Genomic DNA, 21086 nt, shown 5'->3' on the forward strand with positions numbered 1-21086 from the left:
CCCCTCCCTGGTGTGGCGGCGGCTCGCGGGTGCCGGAAGCGGAAGTGCGGGAGGCGTTTTTCCGGCGGCGGGAGGAATGGCGTCTGTGGTGCTGAGTGAGGCGGAGAAGCTCTACATCGTACATGGCGTCCAGGTAGCGGCACTGGCGGCGGGCGCCTTGTGGGAGGTTCCCGGGCGGCGTGGAGACGGCAGTTCAGGCCCGGGGAGCGGGAAGTCATTCAGACCGGCCGGTGACAGCGTTGCCCGGTGAGGCATGAGGCAAGGCCCGTCCCCGCTCCTCCGGGCTTGCTCCCTGTGAGGGCGGGTGGGATGGGAGCGAGTTACAGTGTAGACTGGGGAGGAGAAAGAGAGCCTTCCGTTACCTGGTGCCTGGGGGCAAATCTCTGGGGTAATAATCATGCAAGCACACTGAGAACAGAGCATCTGAACAGAAAGCAGGCTGAAAACAGGACGTGGATTTGTTTTTTTCATTTTTTGGTCTCCTTTTTTGCCCTTCTTCCCTTGCTCTTTCTCAAAATTTTGCTGTTGTATGGAGTTTTAGTCTCTCACTAAGCTAAGGAACAGTGAGTGCACCAAAGAGGAAGCGTTAACGATGTCTGGGGAGAAATGCCAAAGATAAATGGACTGTACTTTATGCAAAGTACAGAAACTATTTTAATGCAAAGAAAACTAGTTTTATGGGGACAAGCTGTATAGTATCTGAGGGTGCATATTATCTGTTTTTTAAATACAAACAGATGAAAGCATTTGGAAGGCTGGGGCTTATTTTTGTCTACTGGGTCCTAATTACATATATATAAAAATACAGAACTTAACTGTTCCAGGAAAGACCCATGTTGTGTTAGGTAAAGTACCTTTTAAAGCCAAGACCTTTACACTTTTGCAGTCTAAAGCTTTCTTTTGGAATTGGAGGGACGTAGTGCAGGAGTTCATGTCTGTCTTCAGAGAGCTTGTTATAAGTTGTAGATAAATGAGAGGCAAATGGAAAAGTACCTTTGAGAAGACTCTATTGTACTCTTAAGTGAAAGTTAGTGATGCAGCTATGAGCTGTTGTTTTTATATCCTTTTTACTGCTGTTTGGCACAGGAAAAGGAAACTTTAAAATCACTTACTGTATTTCTTTTCATTACTGAGTCCCTTAAGCACAATATATTGATTGTCATACTTAGGAGGATCTTCGTGTAGATGGTCGTGGCTGTGAAGACTACAGGTGTGCAGAAGTAGAAACAGATGTTGTATCAAACACAAGTGGATCTGCAAGGGTAAAGCTGGTAGGTAAATGTAGGGATTCTGTAACTTGCTGATGAAACTTCTGGTTAGAGTGAAACAAAACTACTTCTGGCATGTGTTGACTCTGAAGAAGATAAGTGTACTGTGCAATATTAGAAAGGCTCTGCAGAAATAGCGGTTTCGAGAACCAAACAATAGAAGTAGTCATGGATGTTAAGAGTTTTTTTAATCTAGAGAAAGCTAATATGTATTGTAACTATTTGAAGAATCTTCTTAGGCTTAATATTGTCCTTCTAAAGCCTTTCCTCTTTTTAAAAAACTTACATTCTTTTAAGTTCGCTCTGATAGAATGATCAGTGCAGATAACTGAAAGGTAGAAATATCAGCTTATGGTAGGCATTTAAATTAAATGAGTAGTTCTGTGCTTGTAATTCCATTTGTGCAATATGTTTTTGTTTTAACAGGGACACACCGATATCTTGGTAGGTGTAAAAGCTGAAATGGGGACACCGAAGTTAGAGAAACCAGATGAAGGTTACCTGGAGTTTTTTGTTGACTGGTTAGTATACTAGAAGACTGACTACAATGTCAGTTGTCTTTTTTTATGATGATAGAATAGAGAAAAATCTCTTTCAAATATTAAGTATTCCAGAAAAAAAGATTTGACTGATACACATTGTTCTTTACTTTGTGTGTGAAAGCAGTGGAAAAAGTTTGAAGTTGTTTTGTACAAATCTGTTTGTTTAAAAACAGAAAAGTCCTGACTGTAAACTTCAGATGCAAAAGTTAACTAGAAAATTTAGTTATCGTATTTGTCAGTGGATCAGTATTTCATTAACTAAAATGCTAATTTTTTTTATCATATTCCTGGCTTTGCGCTACAAATGAATTATTATTTAGCCCTACAGTCTTCACAATGCTTGGGTTATGAAGGAAGCTAAAAGAAAACTGAGAGCTCTTGTTTTCAGGTTGCTCCGAGATAGCATAGTGACAGCTCAGTGTTTTCCAGGCTGTCTGCTCTCTGAAACTGCAGTTATCTGTATCTTGCAGACTTCCTAAATCTGTTCTTTATGAAATAGAATGGTCTGCGAACCTCGTAAAAACACTGTCAAGTTAGCTTTTTTGCATGTGACTTTTTTTATTTTTATTAAAAATAAAAAATGTTGCTACTCGGACATTAAACCAATATATCATTAGTAAAGCTAAGGTATGAGAGCTGCTAAGTAGGAGGTGTATATCTGATAATCTTTCTGACCTAACTGGCTATGTGTGCCTTAACGTTTTTAGCTCTGCCACATTATGCAGCTTTATCTAAGACTGCCTCTGTACATCACGATGTACTAGTTAACTGTGGAAACCTAACAGTTTGTAGAGGGAAGGGCTCACCTGTGAATTAGTGGTTTGTCTATGATTACTGTTCAAAAAATGTCAGACAGGAAGACAATACTCTCAAATGGGGTCCTGCCATTAGAGGGGATTAGAGCTTGACTGCTTTATGAAACTCATGCGTGAAATATCCTAAATAGTGCCCGCTTTGTTCTGGTTGTTTCTATATAAAGAAAATCTACTGACAGCAGGGACATTTCCTTACTGAAAGAAGTGGTCTGTGGGAATTTGCAGTTCTGTGACACTTCTTTCATGTGTAAATAAGCATTAGAAAAACTCCAACTCGTTAGATTCATGTTAGGTTGTATTTTCTAACTGAGATGGGAGTAGATGTGCAGCAATGTATTGTCCAAGGTGACCCCTAGCCTCCAGAAAGATCCCAAAGACATAATGTGAAGTGGAGGCAGCTTGTTCTGTGTAAAGGGAAATGAGAGGCTGCCGGTCAGTACTCTGATGCTTTTGCAGGCTGCCACTGGGTGGTAGTAAATGAGCGTGGTTTGATGCCTTGCATCTCCTGGTGAAGTTGCTGTATGTTCTACTTGGCTTTTATATTGTTGAAACTAGTAATAAAAACTCAGACTGCAGTGTTTGCTATCGTAATTTGCTTGTTTCCTGAAACCTCTGTGGTTTCTTGTACTGCTGAAAATAATCGCTTGCTGGATCATGTATATAGTTCTCTTCTCCAAAATTCCATTTCTCTTCACTCTGGTCGGAGTTGTTAACCTAAAATCTTGAGAAGCACATTTAGTCCCATTTTGAGACAGGCTTTAATGTGTGTCTCTGGAAGAGATGATTTTTGGGGCACTTATTTGTGATACTAGAAATTAATTATCACAGAACAAATCCATGTCCTATGTGATGTCCTTACATCACTTACCAGCACTGGAGAAGAGTCATTCTGGCTGTTGATGTTGAAAGCCTGCGGTGTCTGCTTTTCTCATGTTTTAGGGCTGTTCTAATACTGACTTGTTAGGGGTGTGTTTGTTTTTTGACTGAGGCAAAGATTTATCATTTTCAAAGTGTAAGAAATAACACGCACAAAAAGCAGGCATCTGAATTTGAGTGCATTAAATTTTGTCTGTGGATTTAGGGAAGCAAGGAATGTATTTGTCCAAGTCTGACCATCTGTTCCTCCACTTTGAAGGCCAGATATGATTTTGTTCCAGCTGGGAAAGTGGGCCTATTTGTGATCCCTGCATGGGAGTCTGGATCAGATAGGATCTTAAATTTATAGATGAAAGGCAATTATTCAAATCATGAGAGATGACAGTATTGCAGAACAGCCACATCAGCATGCCTTTAGGTGATCCTCAGATATTGTTCCATTGTGTTTTGCGGGGAAAAATATTAATTTCAAACAAGTTTCAGTGCAGTCACTGAAGGTATCACTTGACTGGTGGCTGCAGGAGAGGAGCCTTTCTCTCCTTCTCTCTCTCCTACCATGGCAACTGTTCTATGCAGAGGCAAACTAATGAGTTCTGACATAATAAAATGTCTTTACAGGCTTTTTTAGGGTACTTCCTCCATTAAAGATGCATTGTTTGTAATGGATGGGATCAAGATCAGTTTTCATATCCAAATACCAGCTGATGCTTGAGTGAAAGTTTCAAACTCTGTAAGGAGATGTTCTTTTTGATGGGAGGTGTGGTGACATGCCTGACCAGGCAAAGACCTGAATCAGTAACCCCATGTTAGTAGAGTTACCAGTTTGAGTAGACCAAAAGCCCAATTCTTTGTAGGGTCATGACCTTAAATATCACCATAATCGTATTAATATGCTTAGGCAGCATCTGGACCTGAATTCAGATCTATTTCTGGGGCTGCCTTGGCAGTCCTGATACATCATAAACGTGATGCTTTCTGGCTGCCTTCTGGAAGAGTGGAATAATAGTTTGGTGACTAACTTAGGCTGATTCTGAAACATTAAATCTGTCGTCTTGTTTTAAATGGTTACATGTTTCTTTTGGTGCAAGAATAGAAATCTGGTATTGGTTACTTGAAGTAAATACAGCTTTAAGTGAAGAGTATCTTCTGTGTTATGAAGTCTTTGTATACCAGGGAAATGGCTGTAAGCTTTTGTTTAATTAACTATTTTATTTCTGCTATGACTACTTAGATTGTAGATTATGGTATATTAATGGCCTGAGAAATAGATGAGAAGTACTTAACTACAGTGAGAGAAAGGTTTTGACTAGTAACAGCAAGGGTTTTGAGGTCTGTGGTAGAAGTATCATTATGCCTTAGGAGGAGTCTTGATTGTTAGACCATGTGACACAAATGTAACTTTAAAGACTTTCAGAACCTTTCTGTTCGGGAGTAGAAATTCTGTGCTCCGCCTGGCCTCTACCAAGTTCTTTCTGTGCTCCATAAAAGAAGGGTTTTTTGGCGTTTCCTCTTACTAATGTGCTAGGCAACCCCTTTTCAAATTATACCCAGTGTAAATTACTGCAGTAGTCTGTGAGCATTAGGTGGCAGTATTTACCATATAGTTATTATGATAGTACCCTGCTAACTTTACTACTTTGATTGCAAGGAACTGAAGTGTTAAAATAATAATGGAATTAAGATGCAGTGAGACTTGCAATGGTATTGAGTCTTACATTCTTTCTGTTCGCTGTCAAATCATCCATTTATAATTAAAAAAGACAACATTTGATGAAACCTTCTGTATAGAAATAATATGGTATAGATTGAGGTTTGTAGAATTCTTTTCAACTTATCACAGGAATCGTAGCGCTTGTGTAACTAAACAGAACATTTGAAACAGTGATTTACTTAACTTGCATAAAAGCTGCTTCCATGGATAAGCGCTTGTTTAATACAACCTGAAGACCTGATTCAGCATATTTCCAGAATTAAATTATACTTAGATATGGTCCTATCTTATAAAATTGTTGTCCAATGTTAATGCAACTGTGAATAATATAGTGTGTCACACTTGCAGTGCTTATTCATGTGGCGCATGTAGTCTGGAAGCATAGGTCAGTGCTTGATTGGCAGTAATTTATTTTTTTTAAAGCATGTATAGTGTTGTCTGTTTATAGTAGCAGCAAAAAAAAAACTTTCGTAAAATTCTGTAGCTCTTCCTGACATTCCGAGTTTTTATCAGTTCTGCAAAAGAGTAAGTTTGGAGAATTACTGTGAGGTAATTCTTACAAGTAATAATAATAATAAGTAATTATGTGTAAGCTTATGGGCTCTGCAGTCTTGTTGATACAGCTCACTTGGTTTAAGTCATTAACTCTTCAGTTGTTGTTTTAAAGGTGAAGGGATTATATTTCAAGACTTTGTTTTCTGCTGTATGTTTGTATTCCTGTGGTGTGCCTGTTGGAAGAGCTAAGGTTTTTGTTCATTATATAAACACAAAACATACATGAGAAATCTGCACCGGAAGGTGCCCAGCCACGAGAATGCAAAGCTTTGCTATTGTAGATTTTGAACATATCAAAACTACTTCTATGGAGTTGCCTCCTTTCCTATGTTCTGTAATGAGAACTTAATTTGGGGGAGGTCTGACCAGTTTATTCAAAAACGAGATCCACTATGTGTGCCACAGGTCCACAGCTTGAGAATGCTCTTGCCTTCTCTATAAACCAGAGGTTGGGTTGGGTATATTTGTTATTTTGCTGTATATGCATCTTTGGATGTTTGTGCTGTATTGTGTTGTGACTTAGAGGTGGGAGTTTTTTGTTTGTTGGTTGGTTTTGTGTGTGTGTGTTTGGTTGGTTTTTTGTAGGCCTGTTTTGTTGTTAGAATTCTGTTCTTAGCTGTGTACGACGCTACAGCACCCAAGGACTTTCTTGCATGACTGCTCATAAACAAAGTTTGTTGTGTTGGAATCAAGGAAGTGAAGACCATGTGCTTTTGTCAGATCCCTTCTGGAAAAAATGTTCTTTAGTTGCTTCTCTCCATAAGCTGCAGTTGCTGAAAATAATGAGCTGCTGCCTGTAAATGGCTTGATAGCGGAGGGTACACTCAGTAAAGAAATTACCCGTTAAGGTGAGGCATTCATGTCAATTTTTTAAAAAATAAATGCATATTCTACTTGTCATATCATCACATCTTTCTCTTCTTAACCCCCCCCCTTATTAATTAAACATTCAACTCTAAACAGGTTGCCTTGTTAGCTGTTCTGAACTTAGTACAGATTTCTCTCACTTGATTTTTGAAAGGAGTGAGGTGGTAGAAGATGACAGTGCTTAAGAAATAATCCCTAAGAATTCACCAACTTTAGTATTGTAACATGGGGACTGAAGATAGTGGTCTTTAATTAATATCAGAGTTTGTCGCAAAGTGTTGGTGTATTATCTGTATCAAGACGTTTTCTTGTGTAAATTGGAAATAATTTCCTTACAGATAGGATGCTTATTCTTGTACAAATAAATCCTTAGATATTTCTAATGCTTTATATTTAAGAAATTTTCTTTGGCTATTGGCTGCTTCAGAAGTGAAAGTATTTTTTCTTTCTTTATCTAGTTCTGCAAATGCTACTCCTGAATTTGAAGGCCGGGGAGGAGAAGAACTTGGCACAGAGATAGCAAATACACTCTACAGAGTATTTAGCAGTGAGAGCAGTGTAGACTTGAAATCACTTTGTATTAATCCCAGAGAGCACTGCTGGGTTCTCTATGTTGACGTATTGGTAAGTAAGGAAATGAAACAAGGATTCAAGGAGGTTTTTAAAGGTGCTGACAGACTTAGCATAACCATGTGAATTTTCATATGAAAAAAGCTTCTCATAATGTCATATAATGCTTCACAGCATGAATGGCCATTTTCTTCTGAATCTGCCTATAACAGTTACTTGCTATTTCCAGTTTGCTCCTTGTCGACTCTTCTTGATGGCACTGCTCCACTGCAGAGCTAATAAAACACTCAAAATCTGTCTCAGTTAAAAATCAGTGGTCTTATACTGGCAAGGAATCTGCCACTAAAGAAGGCTAAACTTTTTTCCAAGCTAGATGTAACAGCAAATGTGTCATTCTAATGAATGTAAGTTATTATGGGTATATGTTAGCCCTAACATAATTATCCATCCTGTCTACCTCTTTGCACTGTTATCAATACTAATTCAGTGAAGTAAAATAGAAACTTCTCTGGCAGAAGTTACATTTGGCCTAGGCACTTTTTTATGAATGTTGTATACATGTCTTGAATGTAGAAGAAAAACTGAGTATTTGTTCCCATTAAAAAATGAAACCTGAATTTTATGCATATAAATCTCATGCATGCAGCAGCTCAATTTCCGAACTATGCTACATTTAGAGCACTCTGTCATGGGAATTTAATAGAATTCTGCAAGTCAGACTCTCCTGAGCATTATTTCGAATTCTTTTTAGTCCAAAGTTGAGTTTCTATTTGTCAAATTTGTAACTGAAAATATGTTGAGGGATCTTGCTCACAGGAATCCATTGTCTATGAAATGGTTTGCAAAATATTAAGCTGTATTGCCAAAAAACCCTCCCCAAAACAGGGTTTTGTTAAACAAAACAGGAACATTTAGACTAAGACCTAAACAAATGTGAAAATTAGTCCATTAGGTGTTTAAAAAGCAGTAGCATTAGCCTAATTATAGTAGATATGGTACATACCGTGACTTAGGCCACATACGAAATGATCAAATCTGTACCCCTGCTGAGTGCTTTAACAGTCCTAGTCACTGCCTTGGCATAGTTTAAATGGAGCTTGGCATAGTTTAAATGAGAATGAAGAGCTAGTTCTGCGAAATCACACCAGGGCCTTTAGTTCCTAGGTAATTACAAGCAGAGGTATAGAATATTAAATGCTGTGCTTATTTAAGCAATCTACCACTTAACACTGTATAAACACTGCATAAACGAAGATTTTTGTAAAGCTGACTGCTGCAGAAACAGTTCTGTATAGCTTTCATATGAGGTATAACTGGTCATTATTTGATTCTTCCTGGACAAATGTGTTGATTGTCCACAGCTACAGAGAAAACCAGCCTTGACATCTTTATGCTACTAGTTGTATCAGAATTATGAGTGTCAAGACTTATGATATGTGATTAATTTTACATTTAGCTTTGTTTACAATGCCAATAAAGAATGTGTGCTAGGTTCATATTTAAGACTCTAAACCTGATGAGTCTTTTTAATCTCATATTCTGCAGGATTTTGTGTGTGAGCCATTGAAGAGCCTCTCAGTACAGTTAGAACAAGATCCTGTTAACATTTGTCTTTTATTCTGTCCACCCCCTTTTTTTTCCAACCCAGGCCTCTGTATTTTCACTTTTTTGAGGTATTTGTACTGCTTATTTCTCTAAATAGAAGACATGTATATCACATGTGCTAGTTTATACTTGGTGTAGGTGCTTGATGCCTATAGATTTTCCTGAAGTTGCTCTTGCTGAATCATTCCTATAGAACTCTATTTTCATAGTACATAGTGGAAGCATGACACTTGTGCTAATATAAGGTACAAGTCCTATTATTCATCATTTGAAGGGGGCAGATTCTAAATATAATAACAATGCTTACTGAGAGTCCTTTGGATGATGTTTTCCTTCAGTATTCCTGGAAATTGTTCACAGTGGTGTTTGTGTTGCATAGTTAAGTTAGAGGGAAAATAAGCCTTAAATCTGTTGTAAGTGAAAATACTGGTGCCTTGTGGTCAAGTGGGAGGATACCTGCTTTCAAGTCTCTCATTCCAAAAGACAAAAGCCAGAAAAAATGTTATGAACCTGGAGATACTCCATCGCCATGTAATTTAGCCATGCACACTGTGATCAAAGCATCTATATTCAGCATCTGTGTATAAACAAAATTTGAGATATGCAGCCTTAAAAGAGGAAACAGTATATTTTGCATAGTCATACAGCTTTATCAATTAAAAAATCTCTCAAGTATTTTCTAGTGGTCAGTGTACTTGTGAGGTGCTATAGTTGTGTACAGTCAGACTGGAAAGAAAATAACTTCAAGTATACATGCCACAAAGATGCAGGCATATGGACATACATAGATTTCAAAATATATGCATTCTTTCTCAATAATAGTGGCATTGCACATTAAAAGAGGAGCTTGTGGAGATACATGGTACTGCAAAATCATAATCCTGTTTTCACCCTCTGTTTCCCTCTATTTCTTTTCTATTCTAAGTCATGGATGTCAGAAATGAGCTTTTAGACATTTTGGGGGTTGTTCTTGATACATGTATACCCTTCTCCATATAATTTGCCTCAGCAGCCTGCCATGCTGAGCAAGGAGATCATAGTGTGCAATCTCTTTTCATTCCCCACCTGATCACAGTACATTGTGTGTTGGGGGGTGTGGGCGTGTGCATTAGATTCTGTTGAAATTTTAGCAATTCACTACTGAGCATCCCTCAGAGGATTTCCTCATCTTCTCTATCCACCCCCATCTGCCAGCCCTACCCCGTTTGGAAATAAAGCATTAGAAATTTGTCCTTTTGGAGGAAAAATTTCTTCAAATAAGGCAAGGTCTGCAATATTTTCTCTTTTCCCACTCCTGGTAACTTTTTCATTTGCATATCAGTTAATTAAAAGCAGACTTTTCTAAAGACTCCTTTGCTTCCTGTAGCTCAGAGCTGTGCAAACTTCCTTAGTCCTTAACAAGAAAAAAAATAAAATCAGGGGGGATCTCAGTACAAGGTGCTTCAGCTGAGAAGAGCATTCATTTCTTTGTGGAGGAATTGTTGTACTGTGCTTGATGCAGGTTGTGTTCCTCGCCTTTAGGTGCCACTAATACAGATAAGGCTTTAGAACAGCAGCCAGAACATAAGCCTAGCAACAGTACAGGCACATCACATTATTGTGTTTTAATAACAGAGATACTGTGGGGCTTATTGTGTTATCCAGTAAAATCCGATATGACTGAAAGCAGCAAGTTAACCTCTGTATCCAGCAGCTGTTTGCAAAGAAATAATCTGATCACCTTTGTATTTAGCTTTCTATCCCAACTTTTGGTCATTCTTTTTATACAATTCAGTCAGTCTTCATCAAAATAAACTGTCTTTCCAGAGTATCTGATTTACAATTTGCTCCCAGTGTGGGAGTTTATCTCATTTTTAAATAGATTTTGAAGAACAATGAATGCAATCAGTGTTGCAAAACTTGTTTTGCTCTCATCATACAGCATACATTGATGTAATGGAGAAGCATCCATATGTTCTTGCTGAAGTAGTTTCAAATGCTTGCCGGGGATGTTTGTGTTCAGAGAATAGTACTGGCAGCTGAGAGCAGAGCTTGTCAGAGAATTAATACTAAACTATGGCCAAATACGTTTCTGAGTTGTCTGTCAGCCTAGAGAAGGTATTAGTGGTTATGGGAGTCCTTTTTATCTACGTGCAGTGCTGCTGTTCTCTTTGACTGTTCTTCTAATCTTCATGGGAAGAAACTAAGTTAGATTTCCTCCACACACTTTAATTCAAATGATAGTGTTATCAAGTCGACTTTGACATCAGAATTCCCTTAGATCTTTTTCAGCTACAAGACAGACCCGATGATGACTCCTTTTCCATAAAGAATAGAGAATAAATCACAATGTACCTTCGTAGTTATACCTCCCATAACTACCTTTTCATATCATGTTCTGGGTGACAATTTGCTTTGCAGCTTTGAAAACAATTGTACCAATTGGGTTTGTCCAGCTGATGTTCAAAAGAGACTCCTTTTCAAAATAAAGTATAGAAAATGGATTGGCTTGATTTAACATTGAGGAATGAATGTGGTGAGTTTATAAAAAAATATTCTGTTCATAGTCTAGTTCAGAGCCTTGTCACAAGAAGAGTAAGAACGGCGGTGGTTTCATTTCAGCTTCTATCATTAAATTGTATTATCAACTTTATTATGAAGTGTGTTAACTCTTTTATTTTGTATGTATAATACAGTTGGCTGGAATCTTAATTTCCTATCTGTTGTTTCTTTTCATAGATAGGCTTTGGAGACAACTTTGTTTTTAAAAAACCTGTTCTGGTTCTTAATTTTGTGCCTTTTCAAGTAGGTTTAAGTAAAATAAAGACTTGGTTTAAAGGCACTAGCCTTATTTTCTTTTAAAGAGATTCTTTTTTTCCTCCCCAGTTATTGGAATGTGGTGGGAACCTCTTTGATGCAATCTCTATCGCAGTGAAGGCAGCTCTCTTTAACACAAGGTAAAGCACAGATCTCATTTTACGTGAGTGAAATGGCATCGGAAGTGGAAGAGAAGGTATCCTCTGTGAGCTAAGCATTTTTAATGCTTAATTATTTAAATAAGAAATACCTAAGGCAACTTGCATTCAGATACAAGGCAGTCCATTTGCATGTAAGTAACGTGAACCAATGTTACTTTAATTCAGTTTTTAATAATAAAGTGTTGTATTGCATTATATGCACAATCAGGCTCACAATATAACTTCTGTTCTGTAGCCCAGATCCAGAAAAAAATTGTCTTAACCATATGGTTTTGTTGCAAGTAGTTGGAGGCCTTGTGGGTTTAAAATAAAAAGTATGTACTGATATGCAATGCTCCTGAATAAGCACTCTGTCAGCGTGACTACTGCTTTGTAACTAGCCCCAGTTTCCCACTTCTGATGTTCTTTCTCATTAACTGTTGGTCTAAAGTTCTGTTTAAAACTACGAGGAATAAACGGTAGTGAGAGATTGTGGGGAGTGGGAAATGATGTGTCTTTAGAAGAACTTTGCCCCATGATTTTTAATTCAAAGAATCAAAGAACAAAATCTAGTAGAATGAATGCTGCAAGTGCTCTGTGTTTGTTTTAACGATAACATTCAATAATATCTTTTGTAATGCTTTTATCTTCTTTAGCTATAGGTAAAAGGGAATACAGAGCTTTGTAGCACCCTTGAGAAAGGACCTAGTGAATGGCTTTGTTATAAAACTTAATGTAGCAAAAGTAGCTAGAAGAGGTGCAAAAGTTAGGCTCAGGCATAAATGTTTTAAAAATTAATCTCAAATTGCTCTTCAGCTGTAGGTTAGAGATCTACTAAAATCACTGTTATGGTTCTGGCTTATTCATCAGGGAATCAGCGCACAGTACTAGAGCTGAAAAAGTACATGCAAGAAGAAGAGTAAAATGCACTTTTGAAGACAGGCAGTGTATCAGGTTATAAAAACTTTAAAAGGAGATAAGGGGAGAATCCATCTGAGACTGCAGCTTGTACATGTTGCTGAGAAATTTCCTGTGTTAATCAGGTTCTCAACAGTAACTTTTAACAGTAGATTGGTTTTTGTAGCATTAAGAAATACTGGCACAAGTGTAATGGCTCACAAAAGACTTCACAGTATGCTAAAGGGAAGAAATGCCTACATCTCTGTGTGCAAGCTTCCAGGATGCAAAAGTTGTATGGTTGAAACAGTTGCCCCCATGTGAGTTGTTTTGCAGATCCAAGGCACATACTTTATTTACAAGATAAGTAGGTCTTTTTTTTCTTATTTCTTTATTCGGAATTCTAGTTCTGAATAAAGAGAGAAAATCCTATAAAAAGTGATTAAAACAAATAAATAAAAGGAAATCTGTTCCTTTGGGAACATGGGCAACGTGGAGGGTGTAATTTTTTTTAATGATTCTGCTTTATTTTTATTCTTTTGACAGCTGTATCCTTCATATAATCTTTAATCTGTGGGCAAGCATCCACAGTCTTGTGAAAGTCAGATACCAAATCAAAATGTGGTACAGTATGATATGATGCAGAGCCTATTGATTTTTAACCTGTGAAAACCCTGTCTGTTGATTTGGGCGGGGAATACTAGTATGTCTGATCTCATACAAGCTTAGAAAGTCAAGAGGTGAAATTCAAAGTGAAAACCTGTAGTCCTCATTCACTATTCCTCTCCCTTTCCCTTGGTACCTACTAAGTTTTCCCTGGATTGACACAAGGTTGTTTAGAGTAGCTGCCCTCTCTCCATAAAATTTTGTTGTCCAAGCAAGATGTCAGTTTGAAGATCACTTCAGAGTAAGTGTTCTGAACTTTGCCTGACATGTGTGTCCCTCTTTGAGTCTTACTTGCCTTTCATAATCTGTTTACAACCAAGGTTTTTTTATAAGTGCTGTGATCTTTGTAAGCTTTGATTGCAGCCTTGGAACAAAGAGCAGTGAGCTCAAGCTGCTATTTTTAATTTGCAGCTACAGATTCTTAGATATTCAGATAGGCATTTGAGAACCTCAACTTCATCCTTAAAATCTTGTTCTAACCATTTTTACAATAGCTATGGACACATTTTTCTTCAGGGCTAAGTAAATCCAAAATCATAACTTAAGGAATTTTGCGCAAGAATTACGGGATTTAAATCCTTTGTATGCTGACCTGACTCATTGTATCCCCTTCAGGCATGGAACAATGACAATACAACTGTTTTAGGGGGAACATTTGGATCCTTGGAGTTTTGTATTGTTCATTGTGTTCTAAAAACTGTATCAAGATCATGTGCAAAAGATAGCCGATGTCAAACTTTCTTAACTGTGTCTCTAAGGTGTTTAAAGGCTGGATTTGACCATAATGGAAGTAGATAACTGCGAAATGTGCAAGTAGCAGCTGTGCCGGGGCTTGGCATTAAACTTGATCCTGTGGAATGTGCCTGCTTGCAACTGAGGCAACAGAAACTGGGCAAGTTACAAAAGCTACGGGGTTTATTATAACACAGTAGCCTTGCAGATGCGGTTTTTTTCCTGGGCAGCATGGCAGAGGCAGAACTGATGCCTGCTTGCAAGGGTAGAACTGGTTTTGCAGTTGTCTGCAAATCTGGGTCTGCAGCACACAGAAAAGAGCATTGCTTTTTATGTGACCAAGTACTGCTATACTGGCAGATTTCTGCCCTGATTAGCTGCAGGAATCAAAATAGAAAAATAAAAGTTGCAAAGTAAACATGTAAGCTAGCTCTTCAGATAAATCTTCACAAGCCTGGAGAGGAAATCTCCAGTTTTCTGGAAATTTTTTGTGCAGCTCTCTTGTTGACTAGTTTTTGTGTGTAAATATCCTCTTTTTATGCAACTATGATGCTTGTGTCTGTTCAGCTGTCTTTTTGCCTCTGCAGTTGTTCTAATCTGTACCTCCCTCATCTGTTCTTGGCCAAAACTGCTCCTTGCAAGCTTTTTTCAGGTATTAATTCAGGCAGCTTTTTCTTGCAGACCAAACATTACTCTGGTTTCATAGCTATTTTAGGATGGGGTAAAAAATTGCCTAATCTCACAGATTTTCTTGAAGATCTTCCTGTTTTTTAAACACTGCTCTGGCATAGATGCTTCTTGTCTAGGCTATTGTCCATTGTCCTGTGTAGCTTGAGCATTAGTCACCTTGTGATTTAATTCCATCAATTTTTAATAGAATGTTTTTAACTTGAAAATAGGCTTTGATGTATTTCTAGTGAGTTGCAAAGCATTTTGAGTTTCATTTCAGGAAAAAGTACACATCGCAGTTGTTCTGCCTACTGAAAGTTTCAGTTCTGGCTTGGCTCAGGCCAGTGTTCTTGTAGGGAGCTTGTTCTCATTGAAGCAGGGTTAGCTGTTTTGAAGTACTTGGGTCTAGGACTCTTAGCCACAGCTAACTAAAGTACTCTTCCACGGAACAGCAAAAATCACTTTGTGTTGTTGGGATAAATGTTCACTAAATCAGTCCCTATCTCCTCCTCTTTAAAAGAGATTTGGTACAGAATGCGTAAAAGAATGTAACCTCCAGAGTCTAGTTATGAAATGCAATGCTGCTGTAAGAGTACTAATCTAAAACCAGATTGTGGTTGCACTCCACGTGGTTACTGAAGTTAACTTTCTAGGGATGTCTTGAAATATTTTATGTTTTCAAGTGCAAATGTGTAAAAGTGAGAGCAGTATGGCTGAGCTGTGTCTGGGTTTTACTGGCCAGTGAAGCAAAGTCTCTCAGTTGGTACGCCATGCTAATGGGCACCTGGATAAATGAGCGTTTATAAGATGCTGACATTCCTGGCAGCTTGGAGATACCGTCTTCTACTAAATTGTTTTAAATTACTTCATTCATTATGCTAAGAAAACGGCATTAAATCATCCTGTAAAACTCCCATTAAATGGCTCTCACAAGTACAGTATATGTACCGCTGATAAGGAGACTGTCTAGCTCATTTGTGAGAGAGCTCATCACTCACAATTGAGGAGAAAGCATTTCTTGGATTTCTGCCTGGGTTTTTATCCCTGGTTGTTGCTTTTGGATATCTGTCCTTAGAGAAGCAGAATCTTCTGGCTTCTTAAAGAACGAGAATATCTTGCTAAAGAAAAAGGATTTTACTAATGTCTTCTTTTCCCTCTAACCCAAATCTCCTTAGTGTCATTCTTCCCTGAATGGCTTTACTACCTGTATTTGCTACTGATGTCACATGTAGTTGCTGTGATTCTGACAACTTCTGCTGTTGTTTGCAAGGTTGGCAACCACACTGCAAAAGGAGTCTTGGTAATTTCTGTTGTGTACATCCAGGCAGATGTACAAAGAATTGTTCAGAATTGATTTATGCACATTCCAAAAGAATCTCCCCATATGTTAGTGTAAAAACCAGTTCAAATTCTAACTGTCTGAATGATGTACATATGATGAACTTATCCTAAGTGTCTTCCAGCTTAGAATGTTTTCTTCCTAGTCTCAGTGAGTTGTTAATACTTCGATAACATTCTGGATTTCTTTCTAAACATTTAGCCTTATTTAGAGGAAAGGGTACTTTCTGGAGTTGAGACTGTATGACAACTGTATTTGTTATCTGTTCTGGCAATGATTTCACACATTTTGTTTCCACAGAATACCCAAAGTGCGTGTTCTGGAGGATGAGGAAGGCTCTAAAGAGATTGAGCTGTCTGATGACCCTTATGATTGTATTCGACTTAATGTGGATGATGTGCCCTGCATCATCACACTAAGCAAAGTAAGCCTGACAGATTTCTGACCTTCTACCTAGAGACTTCAGCTCCACCTGATGTTTATTTTTTTATCTTAGAGATGGAATTTGTGCTACAGAAATAGTCAGCGTCTACAATGTATATACTTGTTCAACTTTGATCTCCTAATTAAGAAGAACTTTTACTGAATAAGGGTTTCTATTTTCCACCTCTGACTTGCAGGTTTCTACTTAAGGCATTCTTAAAATGCATCTTCTTGCATGCAGAAGAGTTGTTTATTATTTTTCATCTACTCCTTGCTCAACATCCAGAGCAGCAGATACTTCAGTATGTTAAAACAAACGGTCATTGTTGTGAGGCGCAGAGGGTGTGTGAGCTATTACACGAGTATTTGTTGCTGGGGACAGAACTCTTGTTTTCATGGTGCAATACTGTCCTTCCCTTTCAAACAGGTTTTTTTTTCCTTTTCTGTATATATCACACAGCTAACACAGTTAATTTGCTGGATGCTGCATTTTTCATTGCAAGTGTTAGTGATTTGCTTAGTTACCTGAAAATTTGTCTGACACTTCTTTTAAGCAAGTTGCATAGACAGTAGAAAGACAGTCACTGAAGTGAGGGCTCACCTGAGTCTCAGGATGTGTAATTTTCACCTAGGAGGGAGGAAATTCCATGCTTGGAGTTAGGGGGGAAACAGGGGAATATGGGGTTTCATATAGATGAAAGAATGGTCAGAGGGGAAAACAGTATGAATAGTGACATGCTTATCTCATCTCTGTTTTGTATGCACATGCAGTTTGGGGTCAGAGGCTGTTCAGATACTGTGCTGTCAAGTCAGTCTCTGACCACTACCAAAGGGCACACGATACTAGGATGGGAGGCCATAGATAACTAACAGAGCTGCCACTCACGGTTTAACTTTTTAATAAAGAGCTTAGACAACTGCAAATTAATATGTCATTTTGTCACTAACTTACAGATTGGATATAGGCATGTGGTAGATGCTACCCTTCAGGAAGAAGCCTGTTCTTTGGCCAGCCTGCTTATTTCTGTGACCAGTAAGGGTGCCCTCACTTCTATGAAGAAAATGGGGAAAGGCAGCCTGGATCCTGAGAGTATTTTTGAAATGATGGAGGTAAGGAGTTATGAGCAGTTACTGTCTTGGGTGATACTGGATGAACTGGAACTTGGGTATATGAAAAGCTGCAGTAAGGACTTTAAGAGCAGAGATCTTGGCGCTTTGATTAGGTGCACAAGGGACTCACTGAACATCACAGTTCCTTTGAAACAGAATCTATATGAATGGATTTTATCTAGAACTTCTAGATGTCTGAAGTGTATGGTGCTCACGTTTGTTTCAGTCAAGTACTTCATGGCTGTAAGACTACAAAACCTAAGTTGATAAACTTTGAGAGTATTTTTAAAGAATATCTTCCCTCTCTCATTGTTAACCTTAAAGACTGAAAGAGCAAAACTTCTAACATGGTAATGTCCCTGTAGAGATAAAGATGGTAGTTGGAATTGCTAGTGCAAGGTGTTCTCTTCTAGCACAACTCATTTGTTTTGTGATAAGTTTACTGTTCTCATTTTGCTGTTGGTTTTCTTTGCTCCTTTATTGGGTTTCTGATCTGCCCCTACTTCATGAAAACACTAGTATCTGGATGTTGTTCACATCCACATAAGAATTCTTTTTTAAACCCTTCTTCAGGCTCTTCTTAAATCTGTTCTCCAGTATAAATTCTCATGCCTGGGTTTGGCCTTGAGCACGAGAGAGAAATGGATTCTGAACTTGGACTCAGAATGACAATGAAATACTTCAAACTGGCTCAGTTTCCTAGAGATCCAGAACTAATTTCAGCACAGCTGTAGTGAGGAATGCAGAATGGAGCCAAGTTTGAAGACAGTTGGTCTCAAGTGGAAATTACGTGCTGAGTATATATGGCACTTCACTGTTTCATGATGTCAATCCAGAGTGCTAATCTTGGTGGTACCAGTGGGTTTTTTATGTGCATTCAGATATGTCATTTATCCCCCTTAGTGTGGGTGGAGAGGTGTTACAGCATCCTAAAGAAACCAAATTTCTTATGGACATGTGATGTATCTTCCTTGATGGATTTTGAGTCCAATTCTAATTAAATGTCATAGAAGACTTGAGATTTTGCTTCTGGGGCTGTTATGACGAGATGGGTCCTTAAGTCAGATACAGGTTCGTGGTAGAAGCTGGCCTTCATGCAAATTATCTGCACAAAGCTTTGATCAGAGTCTCTATTTTGATCATTGATTACACTCTACATAGAACTCTAAATAGGAAATGAACTTCTGAGTTCCGTTGTATAGCCTACTCTCAAAAACTGTGCTTGGGATTGTGTAATGCTCATCTAAACACTAATCACAGGTGCGTATGGCAGGTAACCATGGGAAATCTTGAAACTGTCTTACTCTGCTTCAGAGCTTTAGTGAATTTGTTGGTGCAAGGAGTTAAAAGCTTAAGTGGATCACCCAGTGAGTTGGGCTGTCTCTCACTTGCTTTGGAAGAAGTCTCCCCTCCTGGGTAGTAAGCAGTTTGAAGGAGTGAGGGATAAAGCTGATCAGAAGAAACCAAGATGTTTTCTGGAAGGTCAGAGATTATCTGTTTGACCCTGCCTTAAACTCAGCAGCCTGGTTAGGATACCAAGTAAAACAAAAAGGCCTGGGAACATCCAGTGGAGGAGCTGCATAACCCTTGCTTGACGCCTTTGTTCCCCAATGATTTGGCTGCAGGTCAGAGAGTGTTCAACTCTCCCTGCCTGGTAGAGAACATATCTAGGACATATACGTTCTAGGACATATGTTGTATATGTTCTAGAACATATCTCTTAGGAAGGCAGCTTCATGGGGAAGTTTTGGGAAGCTGCCAGCGTTAGGCTTTTTTTACTGAGCTTATGATCCAGTCCCATGAGAGAGGCAAGCAAGAGTAAGGTGGTGGCAGTGTTGTGTCAATACCAAAGCTCTGCACAGTTCCTGTTTCCTGTAACGTGGTGTTAGCCTACGTTTGAGAAGAATGCACGAAGTGTATCACCTCTCAGGACTCTGGACTGCTGCTGTGATCTTCGTCCCAGTGCAGAGCTGTAACAGTTCTTGTGCATGCCCCGCTTTATTTAGTGTGACTCACAGTGTCTAGGGTTGACAGCTACCCTGCTGCATCAAAGCTCTTCCCAGATTTCTTTTGGTACTACAGGCTATATTCTGTCACCTGGTTCTTCGATTAGAAACGTGCCTTATTTTAAGGTTTATGTGGCCACAGTGGTGGCACTTGTCATCAACAGATGAGAGAGCTTTGTGGTCAACTGTATGGCATGCATAGACTTTGTTGCATAGATCAGGAGCTAATAAACTCAGTTTAATGTAATCTGTCTTTGGCTTTTTAGGGATAGGTGGGCTCTCTTAATCTCTATGTGGAGTCAATATTTCAGTTTGTTTAGAGAAACCCTGGGAAAGCTGTAACAGGCACCACTGCCTTAAGATCTTCATTTCAGCGTTGCCCAGTGTTTCCCTGTTCTGTAGTTTCCACAGTACAGTTGTGCATGTAGGAAGAGTGGACACTGGTGTCGGAACTAATCCTGGTGGTTTTCTACTGCTGGAGTTTGTTTCTGTAAATAAAACCTTCTGTTAACTCCGTTAAGATGCTTGGACAGTACAGAATTGCATATCATAGTGAAGAATCTGCACATAGACTAATTTGGTAATGCAGGCAGTGTGTGTTCTGGGCTTCTCTGGTGACATGACAGGGTGTTGAGCTGGTCTAAATTAACTCCGCTGATTCTGAGCACATTCAGAAGAGTTTAATGAACTTTGGATTAGTAGGCTGCTTTGCTGGTCAGGTGTCTCTTGTCCTCTGGCAGCTAGCATATTGTTTCTTATTGCATGTGCTGGCTAATTTGGATGTATGCTTGTGCCTGCTGTGAGTTTAATTAGAATTCCTGGGTGATTCAGTGGTGCACAGATCTAATATAATGATCATGGAGTACTTCTCTGATGAATGGGAGCACTGCCTTTAATGTGTACATTTTTCCAAAACTTAATCAAATTAAAATGAAACTTTGAGCACCATTATTTTTCTTAATTAAAATCATATTTTTATTATACCAGCTGGTGTATATGAACCGTTAAAGGGAAAATATTTGTCAAAAGGAAGTGTTCTGTGACAGTTGTTTTCCTCTTAATAAGCATATGTCACAAATTTGGGTTTTTTTCTTTTCATTGCAGACAGGAAAAAGAGTAGGCAAGTCTTTGCACATAGCCCTTCAGAAGATTTTGGATGAAGAAGAGAGCTTGGGGACCTCACGGCAGAAAGTTGGATTTCTAGGATGAGTTTTTATTAAATGATCAAACCTGTTTCTAATTGATTGTGCAATCTTGTCAGTTTGTATATAGGAAAAGGATGTTTTTTGTTCCAGTACCTTTATCCTTCTGGCTAAGAGGCTTTTAAAATGTCTTAAAATTTTAAAGAAACCTACAGTTAAATGCAAATAAGCAAATTTGAGATGCTTTCCATATGGGTAATCGTCCACACCTAGGAAGCACACCAGCACCAATTGGTGCGATTGCCTGGGAAGTGCTTGAGTCTGTTTTCCTGAGTGACTGGTGTAGGTTCCACGTAA

General features: G+C 38.6%; 1 protein-coding gene across 1 annotated transcript; it reads left to right on the top strand.

Moving 5' to 3' along the window:
• The first annotated feature begins 27 nt into the window (after positions 1-27).
• EXOSC7 (exosome component 7) lies at positions 28-20827 on the top strand. Its single transcript, XM_040593370.1, has 8 exons — positions 28-133; positions 1170-1271; positions 1695-1789; positions 7093-7258; positions 11675-11745; positions 16349-16472; positions 17426-17581; positions 20692-20827. The coding sequence occupies exons 1-8, from the start codon at positions 77-79 to the stop codon at positions 20794-20796; spliced, it is 876 nt and encodes a 291-aa protein (XP_040449304.1). The 5' UTR covers positions 28-76; the 3' UTR covers positions 20797-20827.
• The last annotated feature ends 259 nt before the right edge of the window (positions 20828-21086 follow it).

This window comes from Falco naumanni, chromosome 4 (assembly GCF_017639655.2).
Source record: "Falco naumanni isolate bFalNau1 chromosome 4, bFalNau1.pat, whole genome shotgun sequence".
In the NCBI taxonomy this organism is placed as follows: Eukaryota; Metazoa; Chordata; class Aves; order Falconiformes; family Falconidae; genus Falco; species Falco naumanni.